The sequence below is a fragment of the Aquarana catesbeiana genome, linkage group LG02 (assembly GCF_042186555.1).
Source record: "Aquarana catesbeiana isolate 2022-GZ linkage group LG02, ASM4218655v1, whole genome shotgun sequence".
Taxonomy (NCBI): domain Eukaryota; kingdom Metazoa; phylum Chordata; class Amphibia; order Anura; family Ranidae; genus Aquarana; species Aquarana catesbeiana.
This window is the reverse complement of record NC_133325.1, coordinates 452825823-452848680: the sequence shown is the minus strand read 5'-3', so window position 1 is coordinate 452848680 and position 22858 is coordinate 452825823. Positions and strand designations below refer to the sequence as shown.

The 22858-nt window shown below is 47.1% G+C and overlaps 1 protein-coding gene across 2 annotated transcripts in view; it reads right to left on the bottom strand.

Annotated features, from left to right (window-relative positions):
- The window catches only part of LOC141129961 (uncharacterized), a 98124-nt gene that overhangs the window by 34538 nt on the left and 40728 nt on the right, over positions 1–22858 (bottom strand). For both annotated transcript variants that reach the window (XM_073617974.1, XM_073617975.1), the window contains exon 3: positions 4780–5073. In XM_073617974.1, coding sequence (XP_073474075.1) covers positions 4780–5073 — 294 coding nt within the window. The remainder of the gene's footprint in view (positions 1–4779; positions 5074–22858) is intronic.

The window sequence follows — 22858 nt, the reverse complement described above, 5'->3', positions numbered from 1 at the left end:
ATTCGCTTCATACAGATATGTCTGCAAGTGACAGGCTCTAACGAAAATTATGATACAGTTCCTTGGCTTTCTAGACTCCATCACAAAGTCACTCCCATTAAAGTTTTATTAAAACCACATTATTAAAAACTATCATTAAATGCTGTATTACATGCTGTTCATACTCACTCAGTCACTATGGGATTCGCTTTCCGTTTTCTGCAAAAAAAAAAACTGGTTGATCCTGCTATTCTCTATCTCCCCCCTTCTGTACATGTCCTTACTGCAGTTGCAGACTTGGCAGAGCAGTGTTGGCAGCTCTACACATGCTCAATTTTCAGTGTATTTTCTACCCTGAGCATTTCTTCCATATCACAACTGAGCAACCCATGTGACCATAGAGTCACACATGTGGGTGGATACATAGTGGTAAATAACAGCCCACACCCCCACTCCTCCTCCATGCCCACTAACCAGCAAATTAGGGTTGCAACAGACTGCTGCCAGCCTGCCACAGTAGCTTTGGAGAGCGAGGTGGGGTTGGCTTCTGACCAATATGGGTTGGATCCCTCTGCCTCAAACTTTGAAGCTCTGCAGGCATCTAAACGTAGCCTTCATCTACATTTGTCAGAGGTTACTAGACTTGACATGTATAACACGAAGCAAAAATTTTTTGAACAGGGAGACAGGAATGGCAGACTGTAGGCGATGATGTCTCATCATGACACCCCTAATACCATGATCCCTGAACTTACCTCTCCCACGGGTGAGGCCATCTCTTCCCCAGAGGCTATCTTACAAGCCTTTCATGATTTTTATCAACCTTTATATACCACCACACTACCCTCGGGTTCAGACACAGAGAGGTTAGCATCTCTCCTGGATCCGATAGCCCTTGGTTGGCTCTCCGATACTGAAAGAACTCATCTAGTTGCTCCAATTACCGCAGAGGAGGTTGAAGTTGTTATTAACTCCCTATCCACTGGCAAAGCTCCTGGCCCAGATGGTCTCCTGACTGATTTCTATGTAGCACATGGTAACATGCTAGCCCCCCGCCTGGCCGCCCTATTTACACATTGCCTGGAACAGGGCTCTCTCCCATCTTCCATGGCACACGCACATGTTATCCTCATCCCTAAGACGGGCAAAGACCCCAAACTATGAGCCTCTTATAGACCTATAGCACTCCTTAATACTGACCTCAAACTCCTAACTAAACTTCTTATCACTAGACTTAATCCATTACTTCCCTCTCTCATTGACTCGGATCAGACCGGGTTCATGTCTACAGACATCAATCTGCATAGGTTGTTTACTAACCTCCATGCAAGACATGACAATCAGGGTAATAGAGTGGTTGCCTCTCTCGACATTGAGAAGGCATTCGACTCGATTGAATGGCCTTTCCTGTGGGAGATTCTGAGGAGATTGGGGTTTCCATTGGTATTCATTCGATGGTTACAGACTATCTATTGTTCACCAACGGCTGCCATTCGCTTAGGGGGTCATCTGTCTCCAGTTTTTGAACTTTCTAGGGGTACAAGACAGGGCTGTCCTCTCTCTCTGGCACTTTTTGCCATTGCCATGGAACCAGTGGCGGAGGCACTTCCTGCCTCACCACATATTAAAGGTCTACGGCTGGGCTGGCTGGAGGAGAGGGTGGCCTTGTATGCAGACGACCTCCTTCTCTTCCTGAATGACGCTGGCCCCTCCTTGCAGGGGGCACTGTTAGTCCTTGAAGAATTCTCTGTAGTGACGGGACTTAAAGTTAATTGGGGTAAGTCGCAGCTCCTGGCTATTGATGCTGAGGCTAAAAAAGGGGCCTTGGCTTCTCTTCAGCTGCAGTGGGTGGACAAGTTTACCTACTTAGGGGTGTGTATCTCAAGGAACGGCACTGACTTCTATCCAATGAACTTGTTTCCAGTAATCAACTCAGTCAAAGCCAAGCTGAAAGCATGGGAAAACCTCCCCCTGTTATTACTGGACCGTGTTAATCTTATCAAGATGAAAATCCTTCCCAAGTTTACATACTTGTTTCGTAACTCCCCTCAATGGATCCCCAAATCATTCTTTTCCCAACTTAACAAAATGTTCTCCTCCTTTCTTTGGGGTCCACATCCCCCCCGCTTTAGGCTAACCACCCTAATGTGCCCTTGTTCGCAGGGGGGTTTAGCATTCCCGGAATGTCACAAATACTTTATAGCGGCTCAATTGGTCACTGCATTTTGGTGGCTTGTTCCAGACAGATCCAACTCAGCTTGGGCCACTGAGGCTGCGGTATTGGGATCTGCAGAGGCGCTGTCGAATCTCCTTTTACAGGCCACAAGGCTCCATACGACTTATCCCCTTCCATGCGTACCACCCTTAGGGCCTGGAGGGAAGTCTGATCTGTGAAAAATATCCTCTGACCGCTGTATCCCCGAATGCCCCACTCTAGAACAATCCCAACCTGCGAGATCCCAGACCCTGTGATATGAGCCAGGTACCATATCAAGGCTCTCTCAGACATCACCTCAGACCTAACACTTTTCTACTTTGAGCACTTAATGTCTCATTACAATGCCCCACTTTCGCACAAATTCAGATATCTACAGTTGTCCCATGCTTTCAGGGCTCAGTTCCCGCCAGGTGAAAGGCAGATGATGCAATCCGACATAGAGCGGATTTTGCGATTTGATTGTACCAAAAAACCCACCTCAGTGCTATATGCACATCTCCTTTGGGTCTCTTCTCCTGAGCTGTCCAGGCTCCATCAGCAATGGGGCCGGGATGTTCCGGAGTTAGACTCCGAGGACTGGGAGGATGTGTGGGACTTCCCATTTAAAATACTGGTATCCTTGAGAGATCGCCTCATTCAATACAAGATTGTCCATAGGGCATATCTTACTCCCGCTCGGGTGCACAAGATGAGGTCTTCTCTCTCCCCGGAGTGTTGGCGGTGTGATCATGCCCCAGCGGACTATATCCACATTTTCTGGTCCTGCCCGGTAATTACAGGTTTCTGGTCACAAATTCTTTCAGAGGTGAACGAGTTGCTATCTATTTCTTTTGCTCCTTCCCGAAAAATATGCCTACTGGGGCTGGTGGAGGACTTGGTGCCAAGAGTGGCAGAGAGAACCCTGTTGGGTTTCCTGCTGTTCTATGCCAGGAAGTGCATTGTCCTGGGCTGGAAGCGGAAGACTCCTCCCTCTATAGGCTCATGGAAGTCACTTGTTAACACTGTGATACCTCTTTACAGGGACACCTATACACATAGAGGGTGTCCGAAAAAGCATGACAGAGTCTGGAGTAAGTGGTTGGCGGAACACTCCACTGCTTTAACAAATTAAGTGGCCTCTCTGATATATGACAGCCTTTCATAATGCCCTAATAGACTAACCAGGGTTGCGAGAAATATTCTGGGTGTGCCAGCCCTATGTTAGCCCTCCCTTGGAGCAGGAGCCATGACAATTTGTTGCTGTTGTTATACCTATGGTAGCCGTAGACAATTTAATGTACTTGGATATTATACAATACTTTATGACCCCTGCATGGGTCCCTTCCCTGCTGATGGCCAGATGTTGGCTGAGCTGCTGTACGTCTGTATTGTTTTGTGTTTGTCAAGAAAATAAAAAAAGATTTTCAAAAACCAGCAAATCAGAATGGGGGTGGGCAGCTTGATAGATAGTGGCTTCACCATCTAAGACACAGACTGGCGGTGTGTGACACAGCTTGTGACTGTCAGAATATCACCCACAGCATGTTATTGCGAAAAAAAAAGAAAGATTTCATTTCAATTGCATATTTGTATTTAAAACAGATTATTGATAGTGACCAGCAACAGACTAGAAGCCCCTCCTGCCAGTGTTTCACTGCTGACAGGCTGGGGAAGAGCTGAGTCATGGGACAGCTGTATATTGATTCGGCAAAAAGGCACTTCGATTTTTTAAAAATAATTACAGGGCCATCATCCACATACAGAAAAAGAATGTATAAAGTGATTTAAACAATGGGGTTGATTTACTAAAACCGGAGTACAAAATCTGGTGCAGCTGTGCATGGTAGCCAAACAGCTTCTAACTTCAGCTTGTTAAATTAAGGTTTGACAAAAAAAATCCTGGAAACTGGGTTCTATGCACAGCCGCACCAGATTTTGCACTCTCCAGTTTAAGTAAATCAACCTCAATGTGTGTTTAGTATTACTTTAACCCCTAGGTGCTGACAGTGCGCAAAAATGGCGCCTCTCGGCAGGTCGGCCATATAGCCGCCACAGCTTTGCAGAGACCGCGTGCCTTGAGCGCTCCCGCCAAACTTACCAGCGGCTAACAGAATGCTTCCGATCGCAAGACACCTCCATTCATGTGATTGGCGTGACAGCCAATCATGGCAGTCATGTGATCATAAGCCCAATCCTGCCTCTTGGCATCTGAAACCTCTTAAAGGGCTGTGAGGCACCGGTGCAAAGGGGTTAAGGTCATCACAATAAGGAATTATGTATCCTACTAATCACTTTCTTGGTAAACTTCATCGTAAAATATTTGCTAGATCCTGTTCAGCTGCTGGAATGTACTGTGTTAACCATGTCATTGGGTCCCGCAGCAGTCATATGGTCTGTAGTTGAACCCTGGTATGACCAAAAATATGATCCTATTGAATCCTCTGAAGAAGCATTTTGATACACCATCTGTGGGCTCACTTATTGTTTGTGAAAGAATCTTCATAAAGCACCAGATTTGCTCCAATTTATAAATGGCCATATTATGCATTTGCACATGATAAAAGGACAATTAATAAAGTATTATTTAATTTAAATTGTATTACCTTGCTTTGACTTATTCCAGGTAAAGCTGACAAAAGAGGAACCAAGCCAAACTTCACAAGCTGCACTCTGCTTGTCTACAGGAAGTGAAATGTAATTCAGAAAGGTCCAGGTTCCATTAAGCTCCTTGGTAGAGCTCATCCTGCCCATATAGTATGCACCAGAAATGTTCCATCTTATGTAAATGCTATGATAAGCCTTTTGCACCAAACAAGCCAGCTGGACAGTAGTTACATAATCATGCGGTATCTCAGCAGGAGCCAGGAGATAGACTGAGACAGGGGACCTGCAGTTGCCTAAAATAACACAGATATATTTCAATGATTATTCCTTTTTTCCTCACATGAATAAAGTTTTTAGAAAAATAAAGCATTGTGTTAACAGCAAAAAAGGCAAGTGAAGTAGGCATATGTCCAATTTTTGTTTACAGCACAAACATATGCATGGTGTCTGTTTTCTTCCTGAGCTTACCCCAAACACGTCAGAAAAATTTGCTACAAAGACCAGACCACTAAATCTGGTTCAGCCGTGCAGTGCCGGGACAAGGTCATCTAGAGCCCAGCGAGCATGCCAAACTGCCCCCCCCCCCCCTTCCTCCTTCAAGATGCATGAACATTATGTGTCAGCAAAAACCTCTACAAAAGCACTAATCTACATGCTTACCCTCTAAGCATAAATCCCCCCTCCTCCCAATACCCCCTGCTGAAATCACCCCTCTCAGCACAAACCTTTGCCCCCCCATCCCCAAACTCAAATGCCCTCTCCACCCACAAAAATCAGCTCTCCTAATACAAATCTTCTACTCCTAAGAATTCCCCTCCTAGTACAAGTTTTCTCCCCCCACTCCAAATCCCCCCTAATAGCACAAATACCACCTCAATCCTCCCTCCTAGCCCAAACTTTTCCCCCATTTTTAGCCCCGCTTTACCGTCGTTTTAGCACTGCTAGTGGGGCAGTTTTAACCCCCCGCTAGCGGCCGAAAAGGGGTTAAATCCGCCTGCAAAATGCCACTAGAGCGGCGTTTTGCCGGCGGTATCGCAGCGCTGCCCCATTGGTTTCAATGGGGAGCAGCGGTGGAGGAGTTCACTGCTCCTTCACAGCTCCAAAGAAGCTGCTGGCAGGACTTTTTCTGACGCCCTGCCAGCGCACCGCTCCATTGTGACAGCCCTCGGGCTGTCACACTGGAGTGCATGGAGCAGCTGTTTAAGGGTGTTTTGCAGGCGCTATTTTTAATGCTATAGCGCCTGCAAAACGCTCCAGTGTGAAAGGGGTCTAAATCACCACTCTTACCACCTTCCAAATTCCCCCTCTCAGAACAATACTTACCTGCCTCCTCCCAAAATCCCCTTTTCAACACAAATTCCCTGCCCCGTTACTCATGGTGCCCTCCCATCTCACATGATACCACAGTGCCCAGGGCAGCTGTCCCTCCTGCTCACCCCTTGTCCTGGCCCTGCCGCTGTGCATTGTAGCCAATTCGTTTTTTTTATTTCAGCTTGTTAAATTAAACTTTGACAAAAGAACATGGAAGCTGATTGACTTCTTTGCAGAGCTGCATCAGATTTTGCACTTTCTGGTTGTAGTAAACCTATCCCATAGTACTTCACAGTGCTAAACCTTTCACCCAATTTCTAAATTGCTGCATTTGGAAATTTCAAAAGCCAGTATTAAGGAATATGAAAAGTGTGTCTCCGATGAAAAAATATAAATCTATAATAATGTGTAACTTTATCTTTAAATAGCAGATCTGCTGCAGTTATAAATTCCCCATCAGTGATGTGAAATAAGCAATATTACTGTAAAAAGTGTAACTGCGCTGACCCTAAATGATATATATATATATATCTTACCGCATATCAAAAACAGTGAACAATCTTTATCAATAATTCATCAAAAATTTAAAATGTAGGGAAACTACACTCAAAAAGTTGGGAGTTATGCATAAACTAAAAGAATAATTATTAAAGTGGAACTTCACTGACTCAATCAACATTTACTATTTTAATTCTCATGCTGCTAACATTAGTAAATAGATAGGAAATTTTTTTTTCTTTTTTTTTTTTACATTTCTTCAGTTACTTTCTGGTTTCCAGGCCTAGGCAAATGATGTTATACATCCCAGAAGACTTCAGGAGGAGAGGAGGAGTTTTTTCAACTAAGCCCACTTTTCTGCCTGCATACATGAGCTAAGGGCAGATAGATTCCAAGAAGTAAATGCTACATGAATAATGTACTCAAGATGGCAACGGCTAGAAATGCTAGGGGTGTTTTTCAAAGTGATTTCTCAGTAAAATAAAACATGATAAAATGATAAAATAGATGGATGGGTGAATTTGCTTTATATATTAAAAGTTAATTGAAGGAGAATTATGGCCAAAGCTCTTTTTGCCATACTTATCCTGTGGGTCAAAGGAGTGCACTTAATTCTGCACTCCTATGACCCAGATTCAGCCGACAGTAGGCTAAAGTCCACCATCAGCTGACGTCACAGAGACATTCCAGGCTTTCGGGATCCGAAGAATATTGTCGGTATTCACCCAGATTCCTAACTGGCAGCTGACTCAGCCTCTCAGCACCCTGCTAAGATCCTGAGCCAGCCTTTCTACAGCCCAGCGCTCCTGACAATCACTGCTCTGTACTAAGAAGGTACCTCATAACTGAGTGATCAGTGGTCTTTGATAACTCAGTTCTCAGTGTAGAGGTGGCAGGGGACAGACATATGCTGCAGCCATCTTTGTGAGTATGTATGTTCGTTAGTTTAGATTCCTGCACTTTTCTTTTAAATAGTGTTTTTGGTTTGCGGTGCTAAGATGCAGTCTAATTCCCCTTTAAATATTTTCTAGATTGGTATGTACATTTATTGCATTAACCACTTGCCGACCGCCTTACGCATATATACTGCAGCAAGTCGGCTTGGCTGCGCAAACCGACGTACCTGTACGTCGGTCTGTGCATGTAGTACTGTGGACGCATTCTGCGGGAGCTCGCCCACGGCTCCAGCGGACTCGATGTTCGCTGACGACTCGTGATCGGCATGAAGAGAGGCAGAACTGGGATCTGCCTATGTAAACAAGGCGGATCCCCATTCTGACAGGGGAAGTTTCAGGGCTGGCTCAGCCCTTCCTTCTCTGAGTTGGCCACTCAGCTGTTGGCTAATTGCCAGCTCTCATCTCTCTTCACAGTTAACCACTTCAGCCCCGGGAGGATTTACCCCCTTCCTGACCAGAGCACTTTTTACAATTTGGCACTGCGTCACTTTAACTGCTAATTGCGTGGTCATGCAATGCTGTACCCAAACGAAATTTGCATCCTTTTCTTCACACAAATAGAGCTTTCTTTTGATGGTATTTGATCACCTCTGTCGTTTTTCTTTTTTGCGCTATAAACGGAAAAAGACAGAAAAATTTGAAAAACAATGATATTTTCTACTTTTTGTTATAAAAAAAAATCCAATAAACTCAATTTTAGTCATACATTTAGGCCAAAATGTATTTGGCCACATGTCTTTGGTAAAAAAAATGTCAATAAGCGTATATTTATTGGTTTGTGCAAAAGTTATAGCGTCTACAAGCTAGGGTACATTTTCTGGAATTTACACAGCTGTCATTTCTTGAGGTGCTAAAATGGCAGGGCAGTACAAAACCCCCCCAAATGACCCCATTTTGGAAAGTAGACACCCCAAGGAAATTGCTGAGAGGCATGTTGAGCCCATTGAATATTAATTTTTTTGTTGTCCCAAGTGATTGAATGACAAAAAAAAAAAATTACAAAAAGTCATTAAATGATATATTGCTCACACAGGCCATGGGTATATGTGGAATTGCACCCCAAAATACATTCAGCTGCTTCTCCTGAGTACGCGGATACCACATGTGTGGGACTTTTTGGGAGCCTAGCCGCGTACGGGGCCCCGAAAACCAATCACCGCCTTCAGGATTTCTAAGGGTGTAAATTTTTGATTTCACTCTTCACTGCCTATCACAGTTTCGGAGGCCATGGAATGCCCAGGTGGCACAACCCCCCCCCCAAATGACCCCATTTTGGAAAGTAGACACCCCAAGCTATTTGCTGAGAGGCATGGTGAGTATTTTGCAGCTTTCATTTGTTTTTGAAAATGAAGAAAGACAAGAAAAAACATTTTTTTTTCTTTTTTCAATTTTCAAAACTTTGTGACAAAAAGTGAGGTCTGCAAAATACTCACTATACCTCTCATCAAATAGCTTGGGGTATCTACTTTCCAAAATAGGGTCATTTGGGGGGGTTTTGTGCCACCTGGGCATTCCATGGCCTCCGAAACTGTGATAGGCAGTGAAGAATGAAATCAAAAATTTACGCCCTTAGAAAGCCTGAAGGCGGTGCTTGGTTTTCTGGGTCACGTACGTGGCTAGGCTCCCAAAAAGTCTCACACATGTGGTATCCCCGTACTCAGGAGAAGCAACAGAATGTATTTTGGGGTGTAATTTCACATATTCCCATGGCATGTTTGAGCAATATATCATTTAGTGACAACTTTGTGCAAAAAAAAAAAAAATAAAAAATTTGTCTCTTTCCCGCAACTTGTGTCACAATATAAAATATTCCATGGACTTGACATGCCTCTCAGCAAATAGCTTGGGGTGTCTACTTTCCAAAATGGGGTCATTTGGGGGGGTTTTGAACTGTCCTGGCATTTTATGCACAACATTTAGAAGCTTATGTCACACATCACCCACTCTTCTAACCACTTGAAGACAAAGCCCTTTCTGACACTTTTTGTTTAAATGAAAAAATTATTTTTTTTTGCAAGAAAATTACTTTGAACCCCCAAACATTATATATTTTTTTAAAGCAAATGCCCTACAGATTAAAATGGTGGGCGATTCATTTTTTTTTTTCACACAGTATTTGCGCAGCGATTTTTCAAACGCATTTTTTGGGGAAAAAACACACTTTTTAAAATTTTAATGCACTAAAACACACTATATTGCCCAAATGTTTGATGAAATAAAAAAGATGATCTTAGGCCAAGTACATGGACAACAAAATAAATACATTTTTAAAAGCCATTAAAAGCCTTTACAGGTTACCACTTTAGATTTACAGAGGAGGTCTACTGCTAAAATTACTGCCCTTGATCTGACCTTCACGGTGATACCTCACATGCATGGTGCAATTGCTGTTTACATTTGACGCCAGACCGACGCTTGCGTTCGCCTTAGCACGAGAGCAGGGGGGGACAGGGTTTTTTTTTAATCATTTTTATTGTTATCTCAGGGAATGTAAATATCCCCTATGACAGCAATAGGTAGTGACAGGTACTCTTTTTTGAAAAGATTGGGGTCTATTAGACCCTAGATCTCTCCTCTGCCCTCAAAGCATCTGACCACACCAAGATCGGTGTGATAAAATGCTTTCCCAATTTCCCAATGGCGCTGTTTACATCCGGCGAAATCTAAGTCATGAAATGCTCGTAGCTTCCGGTTTCTTAGGCCATAGAGATGTTTGGAGCCACTCTGGTCTCTGATCAGCTCTATGGTCAGCTGGCTGAATCACCGGCTGCATTCTCAGGTTTCCTGTTGAGACAGGAGAGCCAGAGAAAAACACAGAAGATGGTGGTGGGGGGGGGCATTCCCTCCCACTGCTTGTAAAAGCAGTCTAGAGGCTAATTAGCCACTAGGATTGCTTTTACATGAAAGCCGACCGCTGGCTGAAAAGAATGATACCAAGATGATACCTAAACCTGCAGGCATTATTCTGGTATAACCACTCAAAGTTGTGAATGGCGTACCTGAAGACAAAAAAATGGTTAGCAATAAAACACAGTAAACGGTAAAGTATAAAAAATTGCATACCTGAAAAGCAAACATGATAAAACATAATAATAATAAAACATTGCAGAATAGAATACAGTAAAAAAGAGCAGAACAATAGAGAGAGAATAGAGAGCGAGCGAACAATAAAACGACAACTATTTTTTTTAATTTTATATATATATATATATATATATATCATAGTTGCCAACAGTCCCGATTTTCCCGGGACAATCCCGATTTTGGGACCCTCGTCCCGATTGGAGAGTGTCCCGAATCGGGATTTTCCATAAGGAAAATCGGGAATGTTGGTTTTTTTTTTTTTTTTTTTTTTTTTTTGGAGCAGCGGGCTCCAGCAAAATGGCGGCCGGCGCTGCCGCTCTAGCTGCCTCTAGTGGAGAGGGGAAGGGGGCTCGATCCGTGCAGCCAATGAAGCGGCTTCTTTGGCTGCACGGCCCCTCCCCTCTCCACTGAAGCGAGCAGAAGACACGGCGCCGGCGCCGTGTCTTCCTGAAAGTTCCCCAGCCCCGTACTGCGCAAGCGCTGCGCCTGCGCAGTACAGGGGGTCCGCCATTGCCGAGGGGAACTTTCTCGGCAGAACACCGGCCGCTCCTCCACTGAGCGGGGGCCGGGCTGCATTGAGGGGGGGAGGCTGCACTAACTGAGGGGGGGCTGCACTAACTGAGGGGGGGGCTGCACTAACTGAGGGGGGGGCTGCAGTGAGGGGGGCTGCACTAACTGAGGGAGGGCTGCAGTGAGTGGGGCTGCAATAACTGAGGGGGGGCTGCACTAACTGAGGGGGGCTGCACTGAGGGGGGAGGCTGTACTAACTGGGGGGGGCTGCACTGAGGGGAGGCTGTACTAACTGGGGGGGCTGCACTAAGGGGGGGAGGCTGCACTAACTGAGTGGGGCTGCACTGAGGGTGGGCTGCACTAACTGAAGGGGGGCTGCACTGAGGGGGGGCTGCATTAACTGAGGGGGGGCTTCACTGAGGGGGGGCTGCACTAACTGAGGGGGGGCTGCAGTGGCGGGGGCACCTGATGCAAGGACAGACTCTGGCGGGGGCACCTGATGCAAGGACAGACTCTGCTGGTGGCAGGCGACGTGGCTAGTGACACGCTCAGGGATCCCACTGATTCTGCATTATGGTGAGTTGAATGATTTAATTTTATATTACAATGTAATAATAGAAATAATGCGCTTCAATCATCCTGACACCATAACAACCATGGTGCCGGGATGATTGAAGCGTTAACACCAGGTGTTTGGAGTATCTTTATCTGCTGATTGTTAAACTTTCTAGAATACACATATTTCTATTGTTGTGTAGGACCTGGGGCTGCTGTCCCGTCATTCCTCTCTCCCCCTTTCCCTCTCCCCCTTTCCCTCTCCCCCTTTCCCTCTCCCCCTTTCCCTCCCCCATTCATCTCAGACTCTAACCATACCCTCTTGAGCCACGCCCACTTTCCGCGTAAGCCACGCCCACTTTCCGCGTAAGCCACGCCCACTTTCCGCGTAAGCCACGCCCATTTTCGCGTAAGCCACGCCCATTTTTCGCCGCGGCGCGCTTCGCGCGCCGCAACTATTATTTTTACTAGGCCACGCCTACAAACGAATGCCCCGCCTCCTAATTATTGATTGGCTCCGCCTACAGCAAAAAAAAGTGTCCCACATATTTTTTTTTCAATGTTGGCAACTATGATATATATATATATATATATTTTTTTTTTTTACACTTTTTTTTGTAACTAACTTTTATAACTGTAACCGGTTCCAGGTTCGGGTCTCTCAAAATTCGATGGCATCTTGGGAGACCCTGTGAAAGTGTGCCTAGTCTGTGCAATGCTGTACGCTACGCTAATACTCAACTAGTGAATGGTAGCATTAAAAACATTCACCAATGCAAAGACCAGGATTGTCAGGACAGGAGGGACAATAATAGCGGGTGTCACGCCTATATCCGCACTTGCTGCAGACACTACATCTTTTTTGGGGGGGTTCGTTGGGTAGGGGTACTCGGGAGGACATAAAGTAAATGCCTCTCATGCAGCCGACTGCATTTGGTTGGGGATGTGAATGGGGGAAGTACGGGTGCTGCAGAAGCGGTGGGTTCCCAATTAGGATTGGCGAATGCAGCAGGAAGGGCACTATGGGCACGACGGGCCTGTGTTTGTCTTCTTCTTGGTGGCAGCGGGACACTACTTGTGCTTGCCACCTCACCAGCTTGAACTGCACTTATGGGACTCGCCACGTCACCAAGTGTTACTGCAGTGCTGGTTTGACTACGACCGGGGTGTACTAGGCCGCTGGTGCTTGCCAGTTCACCAAAACGCTACCAAAAAACTGTTAGCGATCGCAGGGATCAGGCCTGACTCTGCGAACGCTGCAGTTATGCGTTTAGTGTTGTATAAGTGACAGTGATCGATCGATACTGCACTTGGGTGGGCTGGGCTGGGCCGGGCAGAGGGGCAAAACGCAGGTGCTAGCAGGTATCTGGGCTGATTCCGCTAACACTGCATTTTTGGGAACCCTAAACTGCTGGGGACGCTAGTATAGATCTGATCAGATATTGATCCATTCAGATACTATACCACTAAGGGAGGTGTACAGTGTGTGCGTGGGTGTTAGCGGTACTGGCGCTAACCTGACGCTGCCTGGGGCTGGTGCTTGCCAGTTCACCAAAACGCTACCAAAAAACTGTTAGCGATCGCAGGGATCAGGCCTCACTCTGCGAACGCTGCAGTTATGCGTTTAGTGTTTTGTAAGTGACAGTGATCGATCGGTACTGCACTTGGGTGGGCTGGGCTGGGCCGGGCGGAGGGGCAAAACGCAGGTGCTAGCAGGTATCTGGGCTGATCCCGCTAACACTGCGTTTTTGGGAACCCTAAATTGCTGGGGACGCTAATATAGATCTGATCGGATCAGATATTGATCCGTTCAGATACTATACCACTAAGGGAGGCGTATGCTGCGTGCGTGGGTGTTAGCGGTACTGGCCCTAACCTGACGCTGCCTGGGGCAATGCATATCACCGCCGGGCGATCAGGGGGCTAAACCTTTATTAGGTAATAAACGGTGGGTGCCCTGACACTGTAAAAAATAAACAAACTAACCAGCGTCACCCGTAACGGTTATAAGGTGATCACTGGTGAAAGGGTTAACTAGGGGGCAATCAAGGGGTTAAAACCTTTATTAGGTAGTATATGGGGGTCCCTGTCGCTATAAAACGCTGACGGCGAACCTATATATTTACCTCCCTAACTAGCGTCACCAGTGACACTAATACAACGATCAGAAAAACGATCGCTTAGTGACACTGGCGACGGGGGGGTGATCACAGGGTTTAAACTTTATTAGGGGGGGTTAGGGGGGTACCCTAGACCTAAAGGGGGCTACCACTAACTGCCCTACTACACTAACTGTCACAAACTGACACAGATGCAGTAATCAGAAAAAAAAAACTGCTTGGTGTCAGTGTGACGGGGGGGGAGGGGTGATTGGGGGGTGATCGGGGGGATCGGAGGTGTATTGTATGCCTGGCATGTTCTACTGTGTGTGTGTTGTGCTCTCACATTGCAGTCTTCTCTCCTCGGCGCCGGAACGGAAAATACTGAGCCGAGGAGAGATTATATCATTTCCTCTGCCTCTGTGTACTATACAGAGGCAGGGGAATGATCTGATTGGCTGGGAGCGATCACGAGGGGGGGGGCCACGAATGGATGGCCTCCCCCTCATCTCTGAACGCTCCCAGTCAGAAGTCGACCGCCTCGGGCACCGGCGGGGTCCGATCGGACCCCCCACCCGCGGGAGGCAGATCACGTACAGGTACGTGATTCTGCCTGCCCGTGCCATTCTGCCGACGTATATCGTCATGAGGGGGTCGGCAAATGGTTAACCAGCTGTTGTGGATCTGCTCGTCAGTCCCACCTACGTAGCCTCCCTGGCGGTTTTCCCTAGTGTGACTCGGGGTTAAATTTCAGCACCATTACCGGTAACCCCAAGCCACACTCGGGATTACATCCCCAGGATCCTGCGATGTCCCCCCGCTGTGTCTGTGGGCTCTGTCCTCCCCCCGAAGCCTCTCTGTCCCGGGCTCCCTTCCCTGCGAGCGTTGCGACGCACGGGGGCGGAACCTGGCAGCAAATTCAAAAAAATGAAAATTCATAACACATACAGTACACTGTAATCTTACAGACTACTGTATGAAATCATTTCACATCCCTTTTGTCCCCAGTGCTTTATCCTATGCCCTGCATGCAGTTTTATATTATATACTGTTCTTTCTGCCTGGAAACTGGAGATTGTCCATAGCAACCAAAAAGTGTCCCTTTACGTCAAAAGTGGTTTTAGACCAGCTAGAAAACAGCGATAGTAAATTAGAACACTTGCAGAATTGAGCGATAGCGAATCGTGGGGAAATTTTTTTTTATTATTATTATATTATTATTTTTTATATTTATTTATTATATTATAATTTATGATTTTGTGTTTCAAACTTCATCATACCCGGGATATCTACTAGACTCTTGGTGGACAGATTTAAGTGTGTTATTGCTAAGAATTACAGGCCTACAATATAAAACGCCAAATTTCTATGCAAAATAATTGTACCGCTTTGAGACGCAAAAATCTGAAATAATCATACCGCCAGGGAGGTTAAAGGTCTCCAGCTCACTTCATTCCTGCCTTCGCCTTGGTCACATCACAAGAAACCATCTCCTGCGTTCCTGTCTAAAGACTGGCTTTGCTGACATCCCTTCTGGCTCCTTATCCTGCTTGCTGTTCCTCTACTTGGATCCCTGATGTCACGTACCTGGTGGCGGAGCCCAGAATGCAGGGAGTAGCCTCTTGTGTGCCTCTGGCTCGAGAACCCCTGATAGAGAAAACAGGGACTCAAGAGCACAGGGGGCCACAAGTGTTTGGCAAGTGGCAGATGTGGAGCTGATCCGAACCTCTGGTGCAGCAGAAGGAGGGCTGGCAGGAACACTGGAACTGCTGACTGAGCAGAGAAGTACCGTAGCTGGCAGGAACTCAGGAACAGCAGGCAGCAGGGAGGTGTTCTGTAGTCCAACTGGAGCACTGGAACAACTGGTAGTAGGAAGATGAACCAGAACTCTGGCAGGAACACTGAAACAGCTGATTGAGCAGAGAAGTAGTGTAGCTGGCAGGAACTCAGGAACAACAGGCAGCAGGGAGGTGTTCTGTAGTTCAACTGGAGCACTGGAACAACTGGTAGTAGGAAGATGAACCAGAACTCTGGCAGGAACACTAGCGAGGTCAGACAGGCCGGGTCAACACTGGTGGGCAGAGCAGGTACCAGACAGAAGCGGAAGAGTAGTCGGGGCGCGGACCGGATCGGCAACAGACAGGCAGCAACAACCGTAGGATGAGGCAGGAGAATAGTCAGACAAACCGAGGTCGGGGACTGGCAGCAAACAGGAGTAGTCAGGAGCGGGCCGGGTAACAGGAATCAGGTAGACAGGTATACTGATAGCTTAGGGTCACAGGAAACGCTGTAGACCGGACAGCAAGAAAGCATGCTAACAGGCTCCTTTAAATAAATCCATTGGCGGCAAACACTGTCACACTGTACGTCCGCGCGCTCCCGCGCATGCCTGAGTACCGATCATACGCGCCTGCTCGCACCACCGCGTACCCGCGTACACTCGTTCGTGCTAGCGTGCCTCTGCATGCGTTCGTTCGCGCTAGCGCGCACCCACACACGTCCACCGGCTCTAACAACTGTGCTAACAGGACGTCTTTCATGACATTGCCCCCCCCCCAAGGGGCAGCCTCCGGATGCCCAACTGTGCCATCTTACTTGGATGGGACCTCTTAAAGGCAAGAATCAACCTCTTCGCGTGAATGTTAGACTCCGGCTCCCAAGAGTTCTCCTCGGGCCCGTACCCCTTCCACTTAATCAGAAACTGGACTTGGTTGCGTCTTTTTCTACAATCCAGAATGGACTCAACCTCATATTCAGCTTCTCCATCAATGATCACAGGTTCAGGGGGACCGACCTTCCGGTTGACAAAAGGATCAGGAACTGCGGGTTTGAGTAGGGCAACATGAAAGACCGGAATGACTCTGGTAACTTTAGTTCGTAGGCCACAATATTAATTTTCCTTAGCACTGGGAAGGGACCCACGAACTTGGGGCCCAATTTCTTGGAAGAACAAGCCAGTTTTAAGTTCAACGTGGACAGCCAGACCTGATCTCCGGGTTTAAGATCAAGCTCCCCCCTTCTCTTCCTTCTTGTCAAACACCTCTTTATTGTAGTTCTGGGTCCTTGCCATAGTCTCCTTCAGGAGTTTGTTATTTGACTCAAAGAAGTTTAGGTTCTCTTGGACAGCTGGTACTGGACACTCCGGGATGTTATTAGACAAGAACAGAGGATGGAAACCATAATTTGCAAAGAACGGGGATTGCTTTGTGGCAGAATGAACAGAATTGTTGTAAGCAAATTCGGCAAGGGGTAGAAGCGGAGCCCAATCGTCCTGGGAGAACGAGGAAAAGCAGCGCAGATACTGCTCCAGCGTCTGATTCGTTCTCTCCATCTGGCCATTTGTTTGAGGGTGATAGGGAGAAGAGAAGGAGAGGTCAATTTTCAGAGACTCACAAAGAGCTCTCCAAAACCTGGAGGTAAATTGCACCCCCCGATCAGAAGTAATATTGGCAGGAATGCCATGAAGCCTCACCACTACCTTGATAAATGTCCTAGCAGTTTCAGCAGCAGTAGGGGTGCCCTTCATTGGTAGGAAATGTGCCATTTTGGATAATCTATCCACTATTACAAAGATCGTAGTGTAACCTTCAGAAGGTGGCAGCTCGACAATAAAAATCCATGGAGATCATCCTCCATGGCTTCTCCGGGACAGGTAGTGGTTTCAACAGACCCCAAGCTTTAGACTTGCTGCCCTTATTTTGAATGCAGGTGGCACATGCTTCCACATAGTCCTTGCAATCCTTTTTTAACTGTGGCCACCAGAACGTGCGCTGAAGAAGTTCAGATGTCTTATGCACGCCGAAATGGCCGGCCAACATGTGATCATGGCAGGAACTAAGAACTGCTGCTCGCATCTCCTGAGGTACGAAGATCCTATCCCTAAACCACAGAAGGTCATCTCTGGCCTGTAGAGCTGTATCAGGTGGAGTAGAAATGTTCCTGGAGGCTTGCTTGATTTGTGAAAGTAGATCCCCTTGGAGCAACAGAAAGTTTCCTGAGGATAAAATGGTGTCTGGCGGAGAAGATGCTTCTGAACCGCTGTACATTCGTGACGGCGCGCGTCAGGCTTGATGTTTTTTGACCCGGGACGATAGGTTATATGAAATGAGAATCTGGTAAAGAACAGTGCCCATCTGGCCTGTCGTGGTTTCAAACTCCTGGCAGTCTTTAAATATTCCAGATTCTTGTGATCTGTACAAACAAGAATCGGATGAGCTGCTCCCTCTAAAAGATATCGCCATTCCTCAAGCGCAGCTTTGATCGCTAACAACTCTCGATCGCCCACGTCGTAGTTCCTCTCTGCTTCCGATAATTTGCGAGAAAAAAAGGTGACTGGGTGCAGAAGAGCCCTAGGCCCCTGTCTCTGGGAAAGCACTGCACCGACCGATATCTCGGAGGCATCCACCTCCAAAATATAAGGCAATGTGGAATCAGGATGTTTTAAAACTGAGGCTGAGACAAACAGATCTCTCAGTGTTGTGAAGGCAGTCTGAGCTTCAGTAGACCAGTGGAATTTAAGGCCCTGCTTGGTTAGCCTTGTAATGGGAGAAATGATGGTGGAGAATCCTTTGATGAATTTTCTGTAAAAATTTGCAAATCCTACAAAACGTTGGATTCCCTTCTTGTCAGTAGGGGCGGGCCAGTCCAGAATGGCGGAGACCTTCTGAGGGTCCATTTTGATGCCTTCCACAGAGATAATTAGACCAAGGAACTGGATACTTTCTTGTTCAAAGACACATTTCTCGGGCTTGGCGTATAGGCCGTGCAGGCGAAGTCGGGTCAAAACATTTCTGACATGGTCATGATGTTCAGCTAAGGAAGAAGAAAAGATTAGGATGTCATCTAAATAAATAACAACAAACAGGTCAAGATAGTCTCTGAAGATGTTATTCACAAAATGCTGAAATGTAGCAGGAGCATTACAAAGTCCGAAAGGCATGACTAAATATTCGAAGTGCCCAAACCGAGTACGAAAAGTAGTCTTCCATTCGTCTCCCTTGCGAATGCGGACAAGGTTGTAGGCACCACGAAGATCTAACTTAGAAAACACTACTGCAGACCCCAGCCTCTGAAAAAGTTCTGGCACTAATGGTAAAGGATAACGGTTCTTGATCGTGATTTTATTAAGTGGCCGATAATCCACACAAGGGCGTAGAGAATGGTCTTTGTTCTCCACGAAAAAGATTCCTGCTCCTGCCGGGGACGTGGAGGGTCGGATGAACCCTTTTTTTAGATTGTCATCAATGTAGGTTTTTAATACTCCTAGTTCTAATTCTGACAAAGGGAAAATTCTCCCAAAAGGAATCTCTGCCCCTGAAAGGAGCTCAATTGGGCAATCGTATGGCCGGTGGGGAGGAAGAGTCTCGGCACCCTTTTGACTGAAAACATCCAGAAAGCTGTGGTAGATTTCAGGTACAACTTGACAGATCTCGGCGTCAGTTTCCATGCACAACAGGGAAGAAGGGGCCTTGGTGACTTCTGGTAGACAGTGTTGATGGCAGTAAGAAGAAGGGAACTCAATCTTCCCCGAGGTCCAATCAATTTGCGGATTATGGGCCTTGAGCCACGGCATGCCTAATATGATGGGAAATAGAGGAGACTTGATGGCATCCAGACAAAGTAGCTCTTGATGAGTGCTGGCAATGGTGGTGAGCAGAGGTACAGTCTCCTGGGTTACTGGCCCTGATCTGAGGGTAGAGCCATCGGCCAAATATACTGAAAGTCCTTTCGCTCTGGGCCGGAGGGAAATGTGATGTCTGGAAGCGAAGGACAAGTCTATGATGCCACTGCAAGCCCCGGAATCAAAGATAGCGCTGGTTTGTATATTCCCTCCTGGGAGCTGTAAGAGAATCGGAACAGCCAGATGAGAAACATTATTCAGTACAGCAGGGGTAAGAGCAGGGGAGACAGAAAGGCACTTACGAAGCTTTGCCGGGCATGTTCGTACAAAATGTCCGGGTTCCCCGCAGTATAGGCACAGGTTACCAGCCCGACAGCATTGACGCTCTTCAGGAGTGAGTGAAGGGCGTAAAAGACCTAACTGCATTGGTTCCGGCGTATCTGAGGCCATGGTGGTTGAAGCTGGAGGAGCAGAGTGGGGAGAACTAGCCACACGGGGCAGCATCCAGACAGGACGAGCAGGACCAGAGGATCGCTCCGTATGCCGTTCTCTCAGGCGTCTGTCTATTTGAATAGAAAGGTCTATGAGGCCCTCTAAAGTCTCTGGAATACCCACTCGGGTTAGTGGCCTGAAATAAGGTGTCCAGGGTATCAAGTGAGGTATCTTTCTTTTCTAGTAGGCGATGGGCCCAGGACTGGGGCTCGCCTGTCAGCAGCGAGATCACGAACCCCACTTTGGTGGTTTCCAGGGAGAAAGTCCTTGGTTGAAGGGCAAAAAAGAGTTCACATGAGTTGCGGAAAGACCTGAATTTACTCCGGTTACCCGAAATTCTTTCAGGCGTGGGAGCCCTGGGTTCAGGCGGCAACATCACCACTGAAGGTGCAGCAGAAGTCCTGGATGCTGGAGGTGTGGATGCTGCTAGAGCTTGGACTCAGCCTTCCAGCTGGGTATAGCCCTCTTGTAGACTTTTTACCGCCTGGGTAAGTCCAGCAAGATGGCGGCAGAGTTCGTCCATGGGAGAGGCTCCCTGCGTGGGCTGTCCGGTATTGTCACGTACCTGGTGGCGGAGCCCAGAATGCAGGGAGTAGCCTCTCGTGTGCCTCTGGCTCGAGAACCCCTGATAGAGAAAACAGGGACTCAAGAGCACAGGGGGCCACAAGTGCTTGGCAAGTGGCAGATGTGGAGCTGATCCGAACCTCTGGTGCAGCAGAAGGAGGGCTGGCAGGAACACTGGTACCGCTGACTGAGCAGAGAAGTACCGTAGCTGGCAGGAAGTCAGGAACAGCAGGCAGCAGGGAGGTGTTCTGTAGTCCAACTGGAGCACTGGAACAACTGGTAGTAGGAAGATGAACCGGAACTCTGGCAGGAACACTGAAACAGCTGATTGAGCAGAGAAGTAGTGTAGCTGGCAGGAACTCAGGAACAACAGGCAGCAGGGAGGTGTTCTGTAGTTCAACTGGAGCACTGGAACAACTGGTAGTAGGAAGATGAACCGGAACTCTGGCAGGAACACTAGCGAGGTCAGACAGGCCGGGTCAACACTGGCGGGCAGAGCAGGTACCAGACAGAAGCGGAAGAGTAGTCGGGGCACGGACCGGATCGGCAACAGACAGGCAGCAACAACCGTAGGATGAGGCAGGACAATAGTCAGACAAACCGAGGTCGGGGACTGGCAGCAAACAGGAGTAGTCAGGAGCAGGTAACAGGAATCAGGTAGACAGGTATACTGATAGCTTAGGGTCACAGGAAACGCTGTAGACCGGACAGCAAGAAAGCATGCTGACAGGCTCCTTTAAATAAGTCCATTGGCGCCAAACACTGTCACACTGTACGTCCGCGTGCTCCCGCGCGTACCCGCGCGCGCCTGAGTACCGATCGTACGTGCCCGCTCGCACCACCGCGTACCTGCGTACACTCGTTCATGCTAGCGTGCTTCCGCATGCGTTCGTTCGCGCTAGCGCGCACCCGCACACATCCACCGGTTCTAACAACTGTGCTAACAGGACGTCTTTCATGACACCTGACTTCTGGCCTTGCTGATTGCCCGATCTGGTTACTGAACTCTGGCTCGGCTGACTACCCGATCCGGTTACTGGACTCTGGCTATGATTGACTACGCTTACTCTATTTACCTTTTTATTTTTATTAATAAACAAGTGTGATTTTACTGTACTTCTGTCTCGGTCGGGTTCATGGTTTCTGACAGGAGGAGAGAAAGATCAGCTGTTCCTTGTGATCAGGAACAGCGATCTCTCTCTACTGCCAGTCATTTCATCCCCCTGACAGTTAGAAAGCACCTCCCTAGGGAAAACTTTACCCTTTAAGGGGAAGAAAAGGGAAGCGCCACCTAAGTGTAGAGATTAAAACACGCTTTATTAGCGCAAGGATTAGGAACACTTACAGGATAAGAGTAGTTTTCTGGTTCATAAAAAAACAAGGGAGAAGGAGGTGTTGAAGCCTTTAGCATCCTTCCAGGTTCCCTGTCATTTTCCCAGGATGTGTGGATGGAATGGACTGAAAAGGTTATAGATAAAGATAAGTGATGTGTATACTTGGCATATATGACTAATGGTATTATGACTAATATTATACTTACTATGGATGATAGGGCGAAACCCCCAAAAAATTACTACTATTTCTAAATGGAATAATCTGGACCATAAGGGTCTGCTGAAAAGAAAAGGAAACAAAGGCAAGTGAAAAATGGTGGTATGGTCTATGCATAAAACATCAGCATACTGTTACTGATATGACATGTTTTAATTACAGTAGGGTATAAACTTCTAGTTCCTCGTTGAGTCCTCCAGGTGAGAGGGTACTTAAGGAGTAAATCCAGTCTGATTCCTGCTGGCAAAGGCATTTCAAGCAATCTGCCGCAGGAATTGATTGAGGGATGGCTTCAATAGCCCAGACTTGGAGGTTGGCTGTGGACTTATTGTGGTGTTCAAGGAAGTGTCGGGGTACACTGTTTCATCATGACCTTTTGCTATAAAACGTCTGTGCTCTCCAAAACCTGTATGTGTCAGGGCTGGGCTCAGCCCTTCCTTCTCAGAGCTCTGTGCTCAGCTGTCAGTTAATTGCCTAAGTCTCTTACTTCCACAGTGACTCACCTGGTCTTCATTTCCTGCTCGTCAGCTAGAGTTGCTAGTTATATAAACTCCTTGGATCATATCTTCAGTGCCTTTGCCTTGGTCAACATATTCGGACTCTCTCTGCTGTGTTTTCCTGTGAAAGACTTTTGCTTGGCTGACTTCCCTTCTGATTCCTGATCCTATTTGCTGCACCTGACTTTGCTGATATCTGGACTTCTGTTTCTCTGGCTTGTTCTGACTACCCGTCCTGGTTACTGAACTCTAGCTATGTTTTGACTACGTTTGCTCTGTTTATACCATTTTACAATTTTATTAATTAGTGTGATTTTTATGCACTTCCCCAGTGATTTGGG